This window comes from Fistularia commersonii, chromosome 25, assembly GCF_037954325.1.
Source record: "Fistularia commersonii isolate RoL2024-O1a breed Wild chromosome 25, RoL_Fcom_v1.0, whole genome shotgun sequence".
NCBI lineage: Eukaryota > Metazoa > Chordata > Actinopteri > Syngnathiformes > Fistulariidae > Fistularia > Fistularia commersonii.
The window spans coordinates 9,674,899-9,693,221 of NC_141308.1; the positions used below are offsets into that span (position 1 = coordinate 9,674,899).

The 18,323-nt window shown below is 43.6% G+C and overlaps 1 protein-coding gene across 2 annotated transcripts; it reads left to right on the top strand.

Moving 5' to 3' along the window:
* Positions 1 to 11,519: 11,519 nt before the first annotated feature.
* On the top strand, positions 11,520 to 18,312 carry fzr1b (fizzy/cell division cycle 20 related 1b). 2 transcript variants are annotated; one of them, XM_086172046.1, is made up of 14 exons: positions 11,520 to 11,699; positions 12,015 to 12,192; positions 13,390 to 13,491; positions 13,578 to 13,641; positions 13,730 to 13,857; positions 14,476 to 14,558; positions 14,663 to 14,846; positions 15,224 to 15,289; positions 15,394 to 15,496; positions 15,608 to 15,789; positions 15,950 to 16,183; positions 16,925 to 17,029; positions 17,159 to 17,251; positions 17,739 to 18,312. In XM_086172046.1, exons 2-14 carry the CDS (start codon positions 12,115 to 12,117, stop codon positions 17,778 to 17,780), a joined length of 1,464 nt encoding a protein of 487 aa, XP_086028172.1. In that variant the 5' UTR covers positions 11,520 to 11,699; positions 12,015 to 12,114; the 3' UTR covers positions 17,781 to 18,312. The 2 variants fall into 2 exon arrangements, with proteins under 2 accessions (XP_086028172.1, XP_086028171.1); XM_086172045.1 differs by having other exon boundaries at positions 11,521 to 11,699; positions 14,425 to 14,558.
* Positions 18,313 to 18,323: the final 11 nt, after the last annotated feature.

The following is an 18,323-nucleotide window of genomic DNA, read 5'->3' on the forward strand; positions in this document are numbered from 1 at the left end:
TGGTATACTAAATAAGTTTTCTTTCTCCCCTAAAAGCCAGGTTCAGGTTCACATTCTGTAATATTAATATCCCTTATTAAATAGTATAATAATTAGACTAATCAATCAGTGTGGCTTGAATAAAGACTTCTTATACAGACCATAAGCTCAATCTGCCATATCCGCTTAATTTTATTACTACTCGTGTCATTTGCTGCTCTAGATAGGAATTCGGTTAAGTCAGAGAACAGGTCTCACGACAACAAAAGATAAATTATGAACATTAAAATCCCAAGGAGAGCTCGATAAACGTAGGAGAACCCCGGTGATTCACTCGGCTGCATTCAGGTGAACTTAATACACCCCGAATGGTATTCCTCTCCGTGTCTCGCTTCTATTTGTGTCACTGTGATGTGAAAATAAGGTGCGTTTTTTTTTTTTTTTTTTTTTTTTGCTTTTTCTGCAGTGACACCAGCGACATACCTTCCCCTCCGGAGTTTGATGCCACCGGACACTGAGCCAGCAATGTAAACAGGAAGGGTAGAGATAGCGATGCTATGTGCGGAGCCCGGAGGGCATTCACTCTCCCATGGCCGTGAGCACCTTGACCCAACGAGATAAACATCTGAAATACGTGATCGACCGGAGTGCGAGCCGGGCAGCCTTAGCATGAAACCAGAGATGACAGATGTTTCTTCGTGTTCAACGAAACCAAAGAAGCAGGACTTTTAAAGATTACGGATTTGAGCTGATGTTATCTCAATTTCAGTGTCAAGTGAAACCAACTAGTTCCTGTCAATGTCTAATCACTCCTGTTCATATGGGGAGAGACAAATGTTGTTAATACACTTTGAAATATTGATCATATATTATTTACTTTTAATGTTATTCATGGAGGATCGGCATGTAGAGAAATTCACAGGTTAAATGTGCAGTTTTTCCTCCAACTGAATGAGTGAACTTCCATCCACAGAACGTGTTGACAGAAAAATCTTTTTTTTTTATATTTTTTTATTTATTCATAAATAATTAATTGAAAAAAAAAATTTGATTAAAAAATAAATTTATCATATTTTTATATAGATGTGTACATGTTACATTTTCAAAGTTGGTTTCAAATCTTTTCCTAAAAAAATGCATTATGCGAAGCCTTAAAGCCAACGGGTGTTCACTGAGAATGAGCTGATAAATGATCTTGTGTGAGGCAGTTGAAACAAATGATTTGGACCCTTTTAAATTATGGAAAAAAGACAAAAGTTATTTTTGTCGGATCCAATCTGATCTCCATTGAGCGAACGACCCACCAATACGAAAGAAGAAATCATAATGTACTACTTCTGGATCGTCGTTCCATTTATCTTTCTAACCACCTAAGTGATATTTCTCATCAGGTGGAGCCTCCACTGAACGAACCGCCGAGTCGGATGACTGCACGAAATGCTTCTCTAAGGCAAGTGGCTCTGGCTATTTACAAGCTTGAAAAACATTAAACGCCGTCTTATTGAACGTTATTATATCACCATGTGCCGAAAGCGTGGGTCGTAACATGTGTAACGGTGTTTTGCAGTCATTGTTCTGTGTAGTTGACGACCGCTGACAAAGGAAGTGTACCATTAACTGTTCAGAGCTAAACGGCAGACTCCTGACCGCACACTCAAAGGCGTCAGTCTACCCGTCCTACTTTATGGATCCCTAAAAAGCTGGCGCGTTCCCCTTAAAACACAGGGTGTCTGCGAGTGTCTCATCAACGTGTGCGGGGAATCAATCACGGTTCTGACATAAAATGCTCTTCAAGCGCCGCCTGTTTGAAATATATGTCGCCGGTTGAAAAGGAATTTTGTGGCTTTTCATTGTGTTTGCTAGATTGTTTATTTCTAGGTGACAACAGGAAACATGAATCATCCTCTTCTTCCTTTAGATTCAGTACGACTGCTGTGCCTGTTTACAGTAAATACAGCTCAGACGGAGACTCTGGTTTTCCATGGTGGTGGTCCATCCTGCCGTGGCAATGGGCAGGGAGTTTGTTTGAAACTCTAACACAAGTCTTGTGGTCTGTCGGTGGATGACGTCAGCCGGGTAGGAGCAAGACTGCCCCGACTCCGGTGGCGGTGTCTGTGAACTGTCTGGTTTCGGGCCGGACCGGAGGTACCTACAGCCATTGGATCCAGTTGTCAGCCAGTTAACCTTCCTTCTGCGCTCTGCCAGGCAGGCCCCTGAAATGGCCTGCGGCCCGGGGCCAAGGCGGGGAGGAAGAGAACCACTTCCAGCAAAACAAACCTGCTCTCTCCATACCCACTTTATAAAAACAAATGTCTTCCTGGAGTTCCAATTCGCCCGAGGCTGTTTGTTTTTAGTTGGATTGACAGTAAGAAGTGAAGTCAACTGGGCAGTCAGCGGGAGAAATAGGAGGTAATATGGGGCATTCCAGGGTAATTCAATAAAAGTACAGGCACGGATGTAAATGGCAGAGATCAGCTTAGACAGATGGGGAAGGAAGTGGGCCGAAGGCGACGGTTCTGCCTCGCCGTGACGAAAATGATGAAACTAGAAACTATCAGATGAGGCAGTCAGCTTCCTCTACGGCTTTTTGCATGTATTTTGTGCGTATGTGTGCGTGTGTGCGTGTGTGTGTGTGTGCGTGTGTTTCAAAATGTGGCATCGGGACAATAACAGGATGTGTCCTTCCCAGAAAATGTCACAAATCATCTGGTTATCAAACATGGCGGGAGTCATAGATACGCCATTGTTTCTGCTAGTGTGTTTTGCATTAAAATGCAAGTTAAAAACGTAGCAACTGTTATATAATCTGGTTGGGCAAATACTTAGGGGGTGAGGGGGATCGCTAATATGACTTATTTTGGAATAATGTTCATCAACTGACATGAAAAAAGACACAGTTGCTAGCCCAGCGGTCCTGTCTACAGGGAGGGCTTGTTTTCTTTTTCTTGCTCAGTATTTTACAACTGTTTCTAATGACGCCGTGGCCAAAAATCATTAGGAAGGAAGTTTTGGTTTCATTTTTGACGTCTCTGCCGTCAGTTTTTTGGAAAATACCAGAGTTTTTTGCGTTAGTGTAATGCTTTGACGTCACCTATTTTTTTCCCCCCTGGAGATGTTGTTCCTCTCACACGAACGTCCGGAGCCTTCGCTATTAGGCAACCGAAAGTACTTTAAAATGCACAAATGGAGTCCGTTACAACCTGCTCTATAGCCTAAGAGATTATCGTAGATATTGTCAAAACAAACCAACCAGAAGAAAAAAATGAAGCCAAAATATTCATTTTGTAATACTGCTGGTTATTTCGGATTACCAGTCCCCAGAGTGAGATGTGCTATTTCAAAATGTCCATAAAATTTCCAATTTCCAATTGCTAATAAATATTTGATGACCGTGTCATTTCTAACCATCTCCATTTACCCCTTACAAGAGAATTAGTTGCCGTGGAATCTACCCAATTTAAATAATATGAGTCGATCTCGAGTCTGTGTGAGGCGCTTGTCTGTGTCAAATCACATTACTCACGATACGTTTAAGGACATGGCACAGGCCCGACATTTGCGCTGATTCCACGGGGGCTCTTTACCCGTCACGCAGCCGGCTCGGGAATCGTTCGGACATGGAAGGGAAAATCCCCAAGGCGACTTGGGAGGCGATCAAGACCGAGCTGCCGTCATTATTTAAAGAATAATACATATTGCAAAAACAAAATCACTCCTGAGGAGCTCGGAGATGACACGTTAGACACTTGCAAAAACACACTTAAGATTTGACGCGACACATGAGTAAATGTGACACAAGGATGAAGTGAACCCGCCGCTCCTGCGGTTGAAAACAATCAGACACCTACAAAATCTCATCCTCGCAGACATCAGTTAACCGACTTGCACATGGCGCGAGTGTCAGACACACTTTTACCGGTCGAGGTTTGTAAATAATCCGATTTAATCTGCATTACCTGATTCCGCTGTGTTCTTATCGACACGGCGCTCGACGTTTTATTCATTTTTTTCAACCCGAATCAATAAATGACTCGAACAGACGGAGAGAAAGAGCAGCTCTCTTGCTCTCCGGTGTGTCAAACTGAGCAAGTGCGTGGGAGGAGATGTTCAACATGCGCTGCAGTGGCAGGGCCTGCACAGGCAGAGACAAAGAGAAGGGGGGAAACCGCACAATATGAAAATATCACGTCGCATCATAAGGGTGAGACGAGGAAAACAGCCCAGCTGCGTCACAATGTAAGGGATATCGGGCTGAGATCTGTGCATCGCATGTGGGATATGTTTGACACCAAAGTACCACCTTCTCCATAAAAGCGGCTGGAAAATTGTACAATTGGCATTATTACAATTAATTCTAAATGCTTTATTATGACTACAGGGGTCGGTTTGACTTCACCAGGTAAACAATAAGGGCTCTGAGTTCGCCTGACCTGCAGTATCAGACGACACGTGGCCCAGCGGACGTGACTCAAAGATAAGGTTGTTGTTTTACAGTAATGCCTTGAATTTCCCAGGCAGACACAAATGTACTTGTTGCGTAGAATATGAACAATGCAGCTATGTTTAGTGTTTGTAACCTATTTGGAAACTTAACTATCAGTAAATAAAAGGGGTATTTGAGTAAATGTTTTCCATAAAGTCAGTCAGTCTTTGTTAATGATGAACAGCAAACACACTTGAGGCCCATTCTGGTTTTCTCAAATAAAAGCAGTTTCATAACAAATACCGCAGAATGGTGCACATTTGATTCTGTGGCTTCTTCTGAATGCCTGAACGATACCGCATGCGAGCAGGGCGTCCTTTTTTTTTTTTTTCTTCTGGCACCTCTTCTGCAACACAATCCCTCTGTGCAAAGATACATCAGACCAATGAAATCTTTGTTTACCTCTGACATCATAACCCCAGGTCACAGCATGATTTGTTCACAGTAATTGAATTCCCAAAACCTGTATGAAAAAAAAAAAATTAGAAAAACTCACCAGTCAAAATGGAATGTCAGCAGATTACGAAGATTTAAACATCCACCTTCCCCCCGTTTATCGCGGGGGCAGAAGCCGGAGCAAACCTGTGGTTTGGGCCGTGGAGACATAGTCTCTCCAGCGTGTCCTGTGTCTTCCCCGTGGTCTCCTCCCAGATGGACATGTCCAGAGTGCCTCTCCCAGGAGGCATCCTGACCAGATGCCCGAGCCACCTCATCTGACTTTTCTCTATGCAGAGGAGCAGCGGCTCTACTCCGAGCTCCTCCCGGATGACCGAACTTCTCACCCTATCTCTCAAGGAGAGTCCGGAGGAAAATGAGGAAACTAATTTCGGCCACTTGCATCTGAGATCTCGTTCTTTCGGTCACTATACACAGCTCGTGACCGTAGGTGAGGGTGGGAACGTCGATCGACCGGCAAATTGAGAGCTTTGGCTTTTGGCTCAGCTTGTCTTCACCACGACAGACCGGTGTCGCTGAGTCCGGATCACTGCAGGCGCTGCACCGATCCGCCAGTCGCTCTCCCGCTCCATCCGCCCCTCATTCCTGAACAAGACCCCGAGATACTTGAACTCCTCAACTTGGGGTAGGACCTCTTCTCCGACCCCAAGTGGGCATTTCTGGTTGAGCACCATGGTCTCGGATTTGGAGGCGCTGATCCTCATCCCGGCCGCTTCACACTCTGCTCCAGTGAGAACTGGAGATCATGGGCCAATGAAGCCAACTACATCATCTGCGAAAAGCAGAGACCCCTCGACGCACTGGCTGTGCCTTGAAATTCCGTCCATAAAAGTTATGAACAGAATCTGTGACAAAAAGCAGCCGTGGCGGAGTCCGACTCTCACCGGAAACGGGTCCGACTTACAACCGGCAATGCGGACCAAGCTCCGACACGACCATACAGGGACCAAACAGGGAACCCCCATACTCCCAGAGCACCCCTCACAGGATTGCCCACGGGACACAGTCAAATGCCTTCTACAGATCCACTAAATACATATAGACTGTTGGGCAAACTCCCACCCCCCCTCGAGGACCCCGCCGAAGGTATAGAGCTGGTCCACTGTTCCACAACCAGGACGCAAACCACACTGCTCCTCCTGGATTCCAGGTTCAACAACCCGGCGGACGCCACGCTGTGCGTCAAGGTGAATCTAACTATATCTAGTTGGAATCTCAGCCTCACGCATTAGCTCGGGCTACTTTTCCGGCAGAGAGGTGACATTCCATGTCCCAAGAGCCAGCGTCTGCAGCCGAGCATCGGACTACCAAGGTTCCCGACTCTGGCTACCGCCCAGCTCACACTACACCCGACCCCCTTTGCCCATCTCGTTGGGGTGACCCCAGGGGAGGGGGGACCCATGTCGATCCTTCGGGCTGTGCCCGGCCAAGCCCAATGGATGAAGGCCCGACCACAAGGCGCTTGCCATCGAGCCCTGCCCTCAGACCTGGCTCCGGGAGGGGGGCCCAGTGACCTGCGTATGGGCAAGGGAGAACTAGGTCCAAAGTTTGTGTTCATCATGAGGGCCTTCTGAACCACGCTTTGTCTGGTCCATCACCTGGGACCTGGTTGTCTTGGGTGACCCTTCCAGGGGCATAAAGCTCCCAACAATGTAGCTCCCAGGATCACTGGCACACGCAAATCCCTCCCCCATGGCAGCTCATGGAGGGAAATATTAATAATAATATTAAAAAAATAAATAATAATGATAATAATAATAACAATAATAAGATATATTGAATAAAAAACTACTACTTCTACCACAAATAATAATAACAATAATAATAATAATGATAGTGATAATAATAATGACAATAATAACTATTATTATTATTATTATTATTATTATTATTAGAAATAAATATGTAAATACACTCAGCCAAGCATTACATTAAAATGTTTTGACATGTATTTTGTAAATCCAAAATAACAAAATTGCTTTCCTGCAAATACAGCATGAGCCATGTAAGGAATGTCGGTCTCCGCGGGAGGAACTTTGTGATTTGTCTCTTCCTGAGGAGGGCTTTGGAGTAGTGACCTTGTTATTTTCTGTCCTTCTTTCTCTCTATTGCTCAGACTTGTAGAATCCACGCTCTGGACTTCCTCTCTGTGAATGACTACCAGGACGAGACGCTTCCTGTTTCTCCTGTTATTGGTTTCCCTGATATTGAGCTTCAAGTAAATGATGCCATGTGACAAAGCTTTCCATCCCATATCTGCATCGTAGTGACTGAAGGGAAGACCGCATGTTTCCCATTGAAGCTATTGGAGACAATTCATTGCAAAATATGTTTCCAAATAACAACAACCTCAGCTTCAGTTACAGGAAAGATACAGAATGTTCATTTTTAGCCAGACTGCTTGTAAAAGCTATTCGTTCTATTTTCATCATGATATGAGAGACCGGATGAGTCAGAGTTCTGATGCTGTCTTGACGGGAATTACGTTAAAAATTAGAAAGTCCCAGCTTACAAGCACTGACCCAGCTTCCCATGGGTCCCATCAACCGCATTCGACAATGATAGCGAGCCCACCGCCGCCACCATCCTCCGCCTCTGCCGGGATTGACATGAACAGCTGATCTCAAGGAGATGCAGAGCAGCTGCACGTTGCAGTGTGGACCTGATAGAGGATGCAGATAAGAGAGGATGTTGTGACTGGGCTGTGTGGAGGTAAATTGTAATGATGGTCAGATAGCTGCGAGTGTTTGTGTCCCTGGTTGCCTACGTGTGCGGAATTTGTGTATGTTGAGCGGCTGAAACACATAGTGAAGGCAGGAGACCCCGTAACATGATGTCACAACCAATGACCCTTCCCCCTGAAATACATTTCGAAAAAACATTTCAATACCAAAGACTTGAACTGGCATTTCTCATGTGACTTGCTTTTCTTGCAATCAATATTAAAAAAAAACAAACAAACTGAAGCTTAAGTTAAAAAAATACCTAAAATTAGACAAAAGATTCGTTATAAAAGAATTTGAATTAATTTGAAACAAATGCTCTGAAAATATGACAGAAATCGTTCAAACTATGCTGAAAAAATATTTAAAATTCAGGAAATTGGAATAATGCTTGGGATTGATGTTGATTAAAACATTTAGGATCAATGTCATTTGGTAAAATGTGGCAAGAAACAATAGAAAGACTACATAAAGCCCAACGTCAAACACGTGTTTCAATCCCCAGACTGTGAATGTGGTTCCAGGTTTTTACGTGTAGTCACAGTTAAACACGGAGAAGGAAATCTGAGTCAATCTATAAACACTGTGTCTAGATTACAGCACTTTGCTAACATGTAAATATAGGCAGAGTGTCTGCAGGCATGCGAGGAGGCAGCATGGCTGGCGGGCCTACGTGCGGATCGGAGCGCCACCACAATGTCACGCCTCGTCCACTTGCCCGCGTAAGTGGGTCGACGAAAACGTGACAGAGACACCAACCTTTACTTGTCTTGTCCCCTCCCCTAAAGAGGAACTTCAATCTGTTCAAGTCTCTAAACGTTTACCCAAAACACAAAGTGACCCGTTTACCTTCAACGCACAAAAGAATAGATGATGGCAATGATAACTTTGTCTCTAGAGACGGATTGAGGCTTTGGTTTTCCAAGGATTACTCAAATCATGACACAAAAAAACTGATCATGCCATTAGTAATAATATTTTAAAAATCAATCTTAATCTTGCCATTTAATATCATTAAAAACTCTTTGCAATCAAATCTGAAGCTGCGCCCTCGCACAGTGTCCAACTATCAAAATTACTTGAACCAAAGACTGAATTATAAAGAAATTATTAATATTTTTTAGGACTAGTGAAATAAATATTTAACATTTTTTTACAGTCACTGTTGAATTCACATAGCATTAACTATCAGTTTCATAATAGACCATTAAATATGTATCAAGCTGAAGAACTGATTAAAGTTGTTACCCACAAATCATTAATAAAATAAAGCTGTTATGTGAAACATGATACTAAAAACCTCCTGTCAGTGTATGTATGAAGGGAGCTCAAAAGAGTTAAAAGAGAGACGGTTTCCACTCCCCAGGAGGTGATCAATAATTTGTAGGTTAACAGACCAAACTCCTAACTACCTGCAAAACTGTTTCAAGAGCAGACACTGGAATGTGTCGATCCGTCCTGTAAAAGGTGAGGACGTGGTGCTTGGTGCGTCGCTTACTGGGCTGTCTGAGGAATCAAATAGCAGATGTCTCACTGTGTAAAAATTCATTGCATAACAAAAGGTGATTACTGGTTCATGAGAGGGTCTATTGATGTTTTTTCACACACATGCAAGACCCATTTTATAACAGTGAACCAATCAATTGCTGCAAAATGACTTAGTTCAGTAAAACCCTGAGGAGCTTTTCTCAATGTGATGTGACATGTGGTTGCGTTTTGTAGTGGTTTTGTTTTTTTTTAATTAATCAAGACCAAAATCCATCCAATGAAAAATGTCTCACTGCAAAAAGACGAAAAAAGTTGAATAAGCAGAAACATAAAACCTACATGTTTCCTTTTCAAGTGCTCTCCTCAGAACAGCTTCATCACAAAACGCGATAGGACATAGAATGAACTGTAAGAATGGCAAACCTTACATCGGTGACCTTCGGCATAATACTCTGACGCCGGAGTGATCTACGTGTGTGTCACACATTTACCAGATGTGTTTTTACTGCACAGATGTTGCTGCAGCTCAGGCTGTTTCATCAACCACGAGAGAACATAGTGCTGCCTGGTGGACAAGTCATAACACTGCAGCTTTTGTCTTTTATTTTCCTGCCTGCTAGCGGTCATTGACGTGCTGCACCCCATGTAATATTATACTTAACCTCTAGTGACAGTTTCATTACTTTATTTTCAAATCTCTTGTCATCCGAGTGTGTTTTGCTGTATTGTTTGATGTGCAACAGTGTGAATCTGACTCCTGGACGGTTTCCTTTCCATATTACTGTGCATAACAAAATTTACACACATTGACAAAGAGTTAATGTTCTTTGTCACTGTTTATTCAAAGATGAGGAAGGGATTTCAAACATCTTGCAAAGATAAAACCTTGTTTCTCAGCCATCCAAAACAATTCTTATGTGCTTTCTCATTCACACCTCTGACCGTATAATCTAATTGTCTTAATAGTCTTGATAGCTTTCTGATCATATCCAGATTTTTGCTCTCTTGAGCAAATGCACTTTTTGAGCTTGCATCACCGCAAATACAATCATTAATGTGGATCTGTGTGTGTTTAAGCTCATAAACCAAACTTGTGTTTTCCATGTTTTCTTTTTGCCTCAATTTCCCTTTCCAGTTCCCACTCCTGTTTTCCTTTCTCATGATTGCTCCTCAAAAGGTCAAATATCCTGAGAAAAATTGCAACTGACTTCACCGCTAGAGACACACTGGGAGCATCCAGCTTAGAAATGAGCGCCTCTCTCAACTAACAGCATTTTGGACGTAGTGTAGTTTATGGTGTCGCTGAAAAGACTGTCTTCTGTGATTCTGAGACGCTGATCAATAAAGCAGAAATCCAATCTACCTTTACTGATCCTTGGTCTTCACTCAGATGAGTGTTTGGCTACTTTAAAACAAAACTCAGAAGCCTGGTGTGGCCGAGAGTAAGCATGGTTCCTCACCTGACAACTAACCTCTGACCGCACACTGTGTGAAAATAACAAGCTCGAAATAAATGAATAATAATTTGAAAATTGGAAGCGAGTCTGGAAAATGCTCACCATGCCAGAGGTCACACTGGTGAGTAAGAGCCAGAGTGGCCTAGTTTAACAGGCCACGTTGCAAAGGTGGTAAGAGCTGTCAGTTCCTGGTTCGATTCCTGAACTCCCCCTAGTCTGCTGAAGTGTTGCTGAACAAAACTCCCCCAGGGGTGAATAAAATGGTAATTTCCAAGTTTTCCACAAATAACATAACAAACTATTTCTTTTTAGGATGCTACTTTTGTCAAGTCTGAGTTCATTGTATGGCTTCAGCAAATTTAAAATGACTGTATGGATGTTTTTGCATTGTTTTTGCAAATTTGCACTATTTTTGCTGTTTTTGCTGCTGGTGCCACTTGCTTTTCTTTCCTTCTTCTGGCTCGGTCATTTGTACAGACCCATCACAATATGGACAATATCGACATAAACGCCAATTTCCTTTTTCAATAATATCTGAACTCTTGTTTCTTGGTGTTTTTCATATGATTTTATTTAACCTTTTACAGAACTAAAGTTAGTATTAGAGTTTATTGTCATTACACAATACGTATTGACGTTACAGAAATTACACCGGTGTACCTTTGCTATATCGTACCTGCCCCAAGGCTATAATGAAAAATAAATTTGTACAGGAATTAAATGAAAATATTGATTGATGAATGTATAAAGAAGGGATTAAGTTTGAGGAAAATTACTTCTTGACGCCAATACCATAAAGAGCACTAGCGCCATCTGGTGGCCAACTGGCGAATTGACTGCAGTAGCCGGTGGTCACCAGCAGGGGGCGCTGCTGAGCCGCGCAGCGCTCTGACCGTACAGACAGCAGAAGTCAAAGAATTTCTACAGCTGATTCGGTCGCCATTTTCGTCTCGAACGTAAACAGCACCAGAAATCCGCCTCGGGACGCGTCGCCGTTGACCGGACGAAAACGACAACTTCAAAAAAAACAAGCCGCCCTCCGCCGCCAACTCGCCGCACCTTTCGCCGGAAGATGACAGAGGAGCCGGTTACCTGAGCCGCCGCGTCAGTCCGGTATGAGCCCCCAAGGTGTCGAGCGCCTCGACTGATGTACTCGCTCGAAAACGGGTTGTTCGGTGCCGAACAAGATGCCATGACAACCGGGTGACTGCCAGCAGCATAGCCCGGGAGCTGTTAGCCGGTTCTACCTCGTTATTTACGCTTGTTTAGTGAAAAATACGCGTCAGTTATGAAGCTAGCTTCCGAAAACGTGTATTGGGGTCCGAGGGCACGTTGTACCGTCGTCGGCTAACATGAGACAAAAAAAAAAAAAAACTGCTAATATTTTCTTGAATGTAGCCTCGTTGTGTTTTGTTTCCGTTGACACAGATGGGGGTCCGGTGTGGGTTTCCTCACCGGGTGGGAGCGGAGGTGTAGAGCGGGAGGGCGGGGAGGGAAGTCAACCTCGCCGCTCGTCTGCCTTGTTGAGATGGACCAGGAGTACGAGAGGCGCCTGCTGAGGCAGATCAACCACCAGAACCTACCGACTGACGCCCGCCTCACCAAGGTGAAGGCCCGGGGAGCCTCCGTGGGGCTCTCCGGGGAAAATCCAAAGAAATATTCAGACGATTAAAAAGCTGGTCAATCAAAAGTGAATTGTAAATTCATACATAAATACTCGAAACAATTGATGCTACTTCCCGTTTTAAATAGTTTAATATTGAAAGTGTGCAACATTTCATATGTATGACAATGTTAAAATCCGTATTCATTTATAGTACCTATTTAAATTTGAGTATTCAACTATACTTAATATATATATAAAATTTAATTTAAATCAAAAACAAAATAGCTTTAAGAATACGAATAAGAATAACTTTATGTATCCTGATGGAAATTGTTGTGCCAGAGTTTCAAGTAAAACACAACAATTATAAATAACAGTAGGAAATTGTATAAACAGTAAAAAAAAAAGGGAGGGGGGGTAAGAAATACAAATAAAACTATAAAGTGTCAAAGTAACAAGTCAAGGCTATAAAGTGTTTTATGGTCTTTAGTACAAAGATTTTGAGATTCCCTGCAGATGAAGGGAGAGTAATTAAAAAGTCTGATAGCCTCAGGTAGGAACTTCTCTTCGAGGAATCTGTGTTTCTTTTCATATGCACAGTAAGGACACGTGTTTACCTGTACAAGCACATTTTTAGTTTGCTGTCAGCGGTGAGAGCGACACAGAAGAGACATCGGTAGTTTAGTAAGGACACAAAACAGTCAATAAACAAGCACAAGAAATGGCAGTGAATGTCAGGCGCAGTGGAAAAAACTTTGCAATGGTGCAAATAAAGAGTTGTGCATTGGCAGGTTTCATTTACTAGTGCCTGAATTAGGGGAGAAGAAAGACATGCTTTACACAATTTAATAGTAGGTAAATAAAACCACCTCTGTGTAACATGTCTGCAGTTATTCTCGGTCATCCAGGTCACGGTTAATCCTAGTCAGAATCTTCTCGTAGCAACTGGACTTGATTTTCTTTCCTTTTAATACATTTCGCATATCATCCGAGAGGCTTCTTCAGTTGAAGTAACACAGAAGGGCCGTAGGTAGTTTAGTTCATCCACTGAAGAAAGCTCTCGGATGGCAGGTGAAACATCTTTAGGGGAAGAAATCAAGTAAGGTTTCTACACCCCTGTGTAGCTCAGTGTTTCTTAAAGTAATGCAATGTGTATTGCAATGTTAGTTGTTTTACTGTGGCCTCTGATCATCCTAGTGTGCAAGTGTAACCTGCAGTCCAGTCAGTGTAAAGTCGGGCGATCGCTTCATTCCCACTCGCGCTGGAAGCAATTGGAGCATCAACTTCCACTATGCCAACGTGAGCTACTCATCTATTCAGCAGCTCAGTCAGTTGATTCGCCTCTGTCTTCATTCCGCTGATGTTCTCTTTCTTTTTGTCTGCAGGAGAACTGCCGCTCTCCCAACCACAACCATAAAGCTAAGGATGCAAGTTCAGATTCAAGCAAAGGTAGAAAACAATGTGAAATAGTGTGGGATAACATCTCCTGACCGCGTGGGTTTTAACGTCACTGCCTCCGCTCGCCCTCCGCCTCCAGATGCTGTAGCTTACGCGGCCCTCTTAAGGAACGAGCTGCTGGGCGCGGGGATCGAGACCGTGCCGGACCCTCACACGGACGACCGGCGACATACTGTCCTTTCTCACGACTCTCACGGCCTTTTTAGGGTACGCGTTGTAAAAACATCTGTCAAAGTTGTTTAGAAATCACCCCTCAAGTTCTTTGACCCGAGGCAACTTTTCATTGGCAAAGTCTAAAGAGGACACCAACTTAATATCCAATTAGTTTATTCACCGACAACCATAAGGTAGTTTTGAATCAGTTTCAAGTCACATCTTGGATCATTATATGGTCACTTCTTGCAGATTTGATTTGACTAATTGCTGATTTAATTGAGAATTTAATGTCGATTACAGGTTTTCATTCCGCTTGGATCAGGTGCTTTCATCCAAAGCAATTTACGTTTAAGATTTCAGGCATACACTGCTGATTACGCATCGGGATTATTTAGAAATTCGTATTAATGCTCAAGGACACTTTTGCACCCTGGAGAGTCTCTCTGCCAGCTGAGCCATGCTCTCCCCATTTAGTTGAGATCAGACATGAACAAGCTGTTTTTCAGTACCATTCCCGCGCATGCGGCTTAAGGCTCTGGATTTTTGGTTCTGCGTCAATTATTACATAAATGAGTAAACAATGTAGCCGCTCTAAATCTACGCTTTGGTTTTGTCCAGTGGAACTGCAACATCCCTGACAATTGGGCCTTGTCTGGCGTCTTTCCACAGTACACTGTCCACACCAAGAGAGTGCCTTTCGATAGCGATAATGAAGTCTCACCGTACTCCCTTTCCCCGCTTAGCAACAAGAGGTAAAGCCCCATCTCGCCGACTGCACTGTGAGCAGCTTCACTTCTCCGCGTCTAAGGTTTGTTCATTCCTCACCCTTATATCTTTCTCCCCGTCATCGCTCCAGTCACAAGCTGCTCCGCTCTCCTCGTAAACCAGCCCGCAAGATCTCCAAGATTCCCTTCAAGGTGCTGGACGCTCCGGAGTTGCAGGACGACTTCTACCTCAACCTGGTAGACTGGTCAGCAGGTAACCTGCTGAGCGTGGGTCTGGGGGCCTGCGTCTACCTGTGGAGTGCCTGCACCAGCCAGGTCAGAGGAACTGGAGGGATCAGGGTCTTCTAGAGACACCATTTAGTAGATACAAAAAGAGACAATTGTGTCAGACTTCTCACATTTATCTTGACTTTTACAAACGATTTTTGATCAAAGCAAGAATTTCAGATCTTACAATTATTTTTCCCTATCATTGCATTTTGCAAATATAATTTTTGCTGATTTATTCAGGTAATTCCTTAGAAATAGGTTCTATTTAAGCGTCTTGCTCATTTCTAGCAAATGCTTTCATGTCTTCTCTTTTTACACAGTTTTGTGGTTATTTTTAGATCATTTTGAAAATGTTTCCATGTTTAATGTTTTTTTTTCTGTTTGTTTTTGGTATTTGACTTTGGTCTTTCCTATCCCCACAGGTGACAAGGTTATGTGACCTGTCAGTGGACGGGGATTCTGTGACATCAGTTTGTTGGAATGAGAGGGTGAGCTGGTGTTTGCACATGTTCATTCAAAAGAAAAAGAAAAAAAGGAAACAAAAACACTCCTGAGGCCCTCTGACATTGAACTTTGGACTGCATCCTCTCAGGGAAGTCTAGTCGCTGTTGGCACCCACAAGGGTTACGTTCAGATCTGGGACGCAGCTGGAGGCCGGAAGCTGACGAGTCTAGAGGGTCACTCAGCTCGTGTCGGTGAGTTCTTCAACTTCTCCAGCCGTACTTTTGACGCGAGGTATCAGCTTTTAGTAAGAAAACGCTCAAATGAAATTTGAAACCCTCGCCTTTTCATCCTTCCTGTCCAAGGCGCTCTGGCGTGGAACGGAGAGCAGCTGTCATCGGGAAGCCGGGACAGAGTGATCCTGCAGCGGGACGTCAGAACCCCACCCTCTGCTGAAAGGAGGCTGCAAGGTCACAGGCAGGAAGTGTGCGGTCTCAAATGGTCTCCTGACCACCAGCATTTGGCCTCGGGAGGCAACGACAACAAGGTGACTCACAGAGAAGTCAAATGTAGCCGCGAGCCACATGAGCTGCCCCGTATCTTATTTATAAATAAATAAATATCGTAGTAAGCGTTGCACGTTAACACCGGGAATAAATATCAAGCAGTGTAACCGATCTTGAACTAAAAGTGTCCCTTCTTGTCAGCTGCTGGTGTGGAACAGCTCCAGTCTGCTTCCTGTGCAGCAGTACAGTGACCACCTGGCAGCAGTGAAGGCCATCGCCTGGTCCCCCCACCAGCACGGGCTTCTGGCGTCCGGCGGCGGCACCGCCGACCGCTGCCTTCGCTTCTGGAACACTCTGACGGGCCAGGCACTGCAAAGCACAGACACTGGCTCGCAAGTGTGCAACCTGGCCTGGTCCAAACACGCCAACGAGCTGGTGAGGCCGCAACCCAAAAAGACAATGGGTTTGTGAGGGAGGGTTCCTTGAAAGAAATATGCTAGATTATAAAACATCATCAGTCATCTTTCTCACATCTCTCAAAGCAAATGACCTCAACCTTAATGTTTCTCTTGAAATGAAAGTTAGATGCTCTAAAACCAGAAAAGTCTGAGACCTGCTGTCCTGACCAGATTTCAGAAGAAATCATTTGAATTGCACCTATACATTTTCGGCAACCGCCATTGTTTGGACCTTTTACTAAGGTGGAAGTAGTTCGCTGTGTGTCGAGACTATTTACAATAACATCTTATCTATGTTTAATAAATAACGTATATTATGACTATGTTTTCCGTCCTCAGTAAATTCAACATTGTTTTTTCACAATCATGTCAAAATGAGAAAGAATGTTACAAGTAGTTAGAAAAGAACAAGAATATTAAATATTATAAAAACCAAGACGTTCTGGAAATTAGGATGATTTTTCATTTATAGTTCTATTTTAAATTTTAAATATATTATTGTAAATTTATGATTTTAAAAATGATAGCCTTCAAGGTCCAGGTGGCGGCAAAATGTCTTGTGTTCAAATGCTCGTGAAAGGCAAGCAGGAAGGAGTAACAAAGAGTAACCCACTACTTGATACTTTGAGTATTGTCACGTTGAAGGATTTACACACAGTTAAGGACTTGTGAAAGTAGATTGTGAATTGACAAGTAATTTCCTCGGTCTTGCGTTAAGGTGAGCACACACGGCTACTCTCAGAACCAGATCCTGGTGTGGAAATACCCGTCGCTGACCCAGGTGGCCAAGCTGACAGGACACTCTTACCGAGTGCTGTACCTGGTAAGCAATCAATCACAGTTCTCATTCATTTCTTCATGTCCAGCTCTTTTAAGCAGCTGGCCATCTTTAATTTTGTGTGTGTGTGTGTGTGTGTGTGTGTGCGCCCCCCCACTAACCACCGTCCTCCAGGCTGTGTCACCTGATGGGGAGGCCATCGTCACAGGCGCTGGGGATGAGACACTCCGCTTCTGGAACGTCTTCAGTAAAACACGCTGCACAAAGGTATTTGCATTAGTCACAAAGCTGCATGATGTCCCTGCCTCCCCCTTTAGTTGCCTGAGCTTAATGTACATGTTTTTGTATATATATTTTTATTTCACTTATATTCATGGCAAAATGAGCATTTTCAAGGGTGGGGACCAACCAGATAATGGTGTTGTGTATCCTGGGCTCTGATTCGCTCAGCGACTGTAGCATCATTCTCTGCATCTCCTGCGCATAGCATGCATTCAGGATCTTGCCTTGTCCATTTGTCGCTACGTGCGATCGCTGTTTGTTTGAGAGTAAATGAAGTATTTATAAGAGTGTGGAAAAGGTTAATAAGAGTGTGGGGAAGCTTCAAAATGTGTGTAAAAAATGGTTGCTACATTGCAGCTGGTCCTGGAACGTAACCACCGTGATAAACAAGGGACGAGTGTAGGCTTCCTTGCATCCAAAAAGTTTACATCCTGCCCATGGACGGATTCTCATCATGTCACTCTATTTTTAGGAATCAAAATCAGTGCTGAACCTCTTCACCAGGATCCGATAATGAAGATCAGGAGTCGCCTCCAACACTCAGACTGTAGCCCCGCACCCCCTACCATCGCAACCCCTTCCCTCCGTGATTTCCTCCACTTCAGCAGTCAAAATCCTCCAGCCCTCTTTTTTTTTTTTTTTCTACAAAGGCTGCCGTCACATCTTCCGACAAATAAGACGTCCATGTCAGGACACGTTGTCTCCGTAAGAAGAAAAAGAAAATGTTTTCTGTTGTGGAAGTGATCAAAGTGTTTCATGATTGCAGAAGTATACGTGTACAAGAGGTCTGAACTATATCATGTAATAATGTCACATTTTTAAAAGACTCTCCTTTGTAACAGAGATGTGTGTGCATATGTGCAAGTGTGTGTGTGTGTGTGTGTGTGTGTGTGTGTGTGTGTGTGTGTGTGTGTGTGTGTGTGTGTGTGTGTGTGTGTGTGTGTGTGTGTGTCTTTGAGGGGTATTATATTTTGATAATGTGTGAATATGACCGACAACAGTATCCAATGGAAGAGAATCAATAAATAGGTGAACACCTCACACAGCTTTGTGTTCC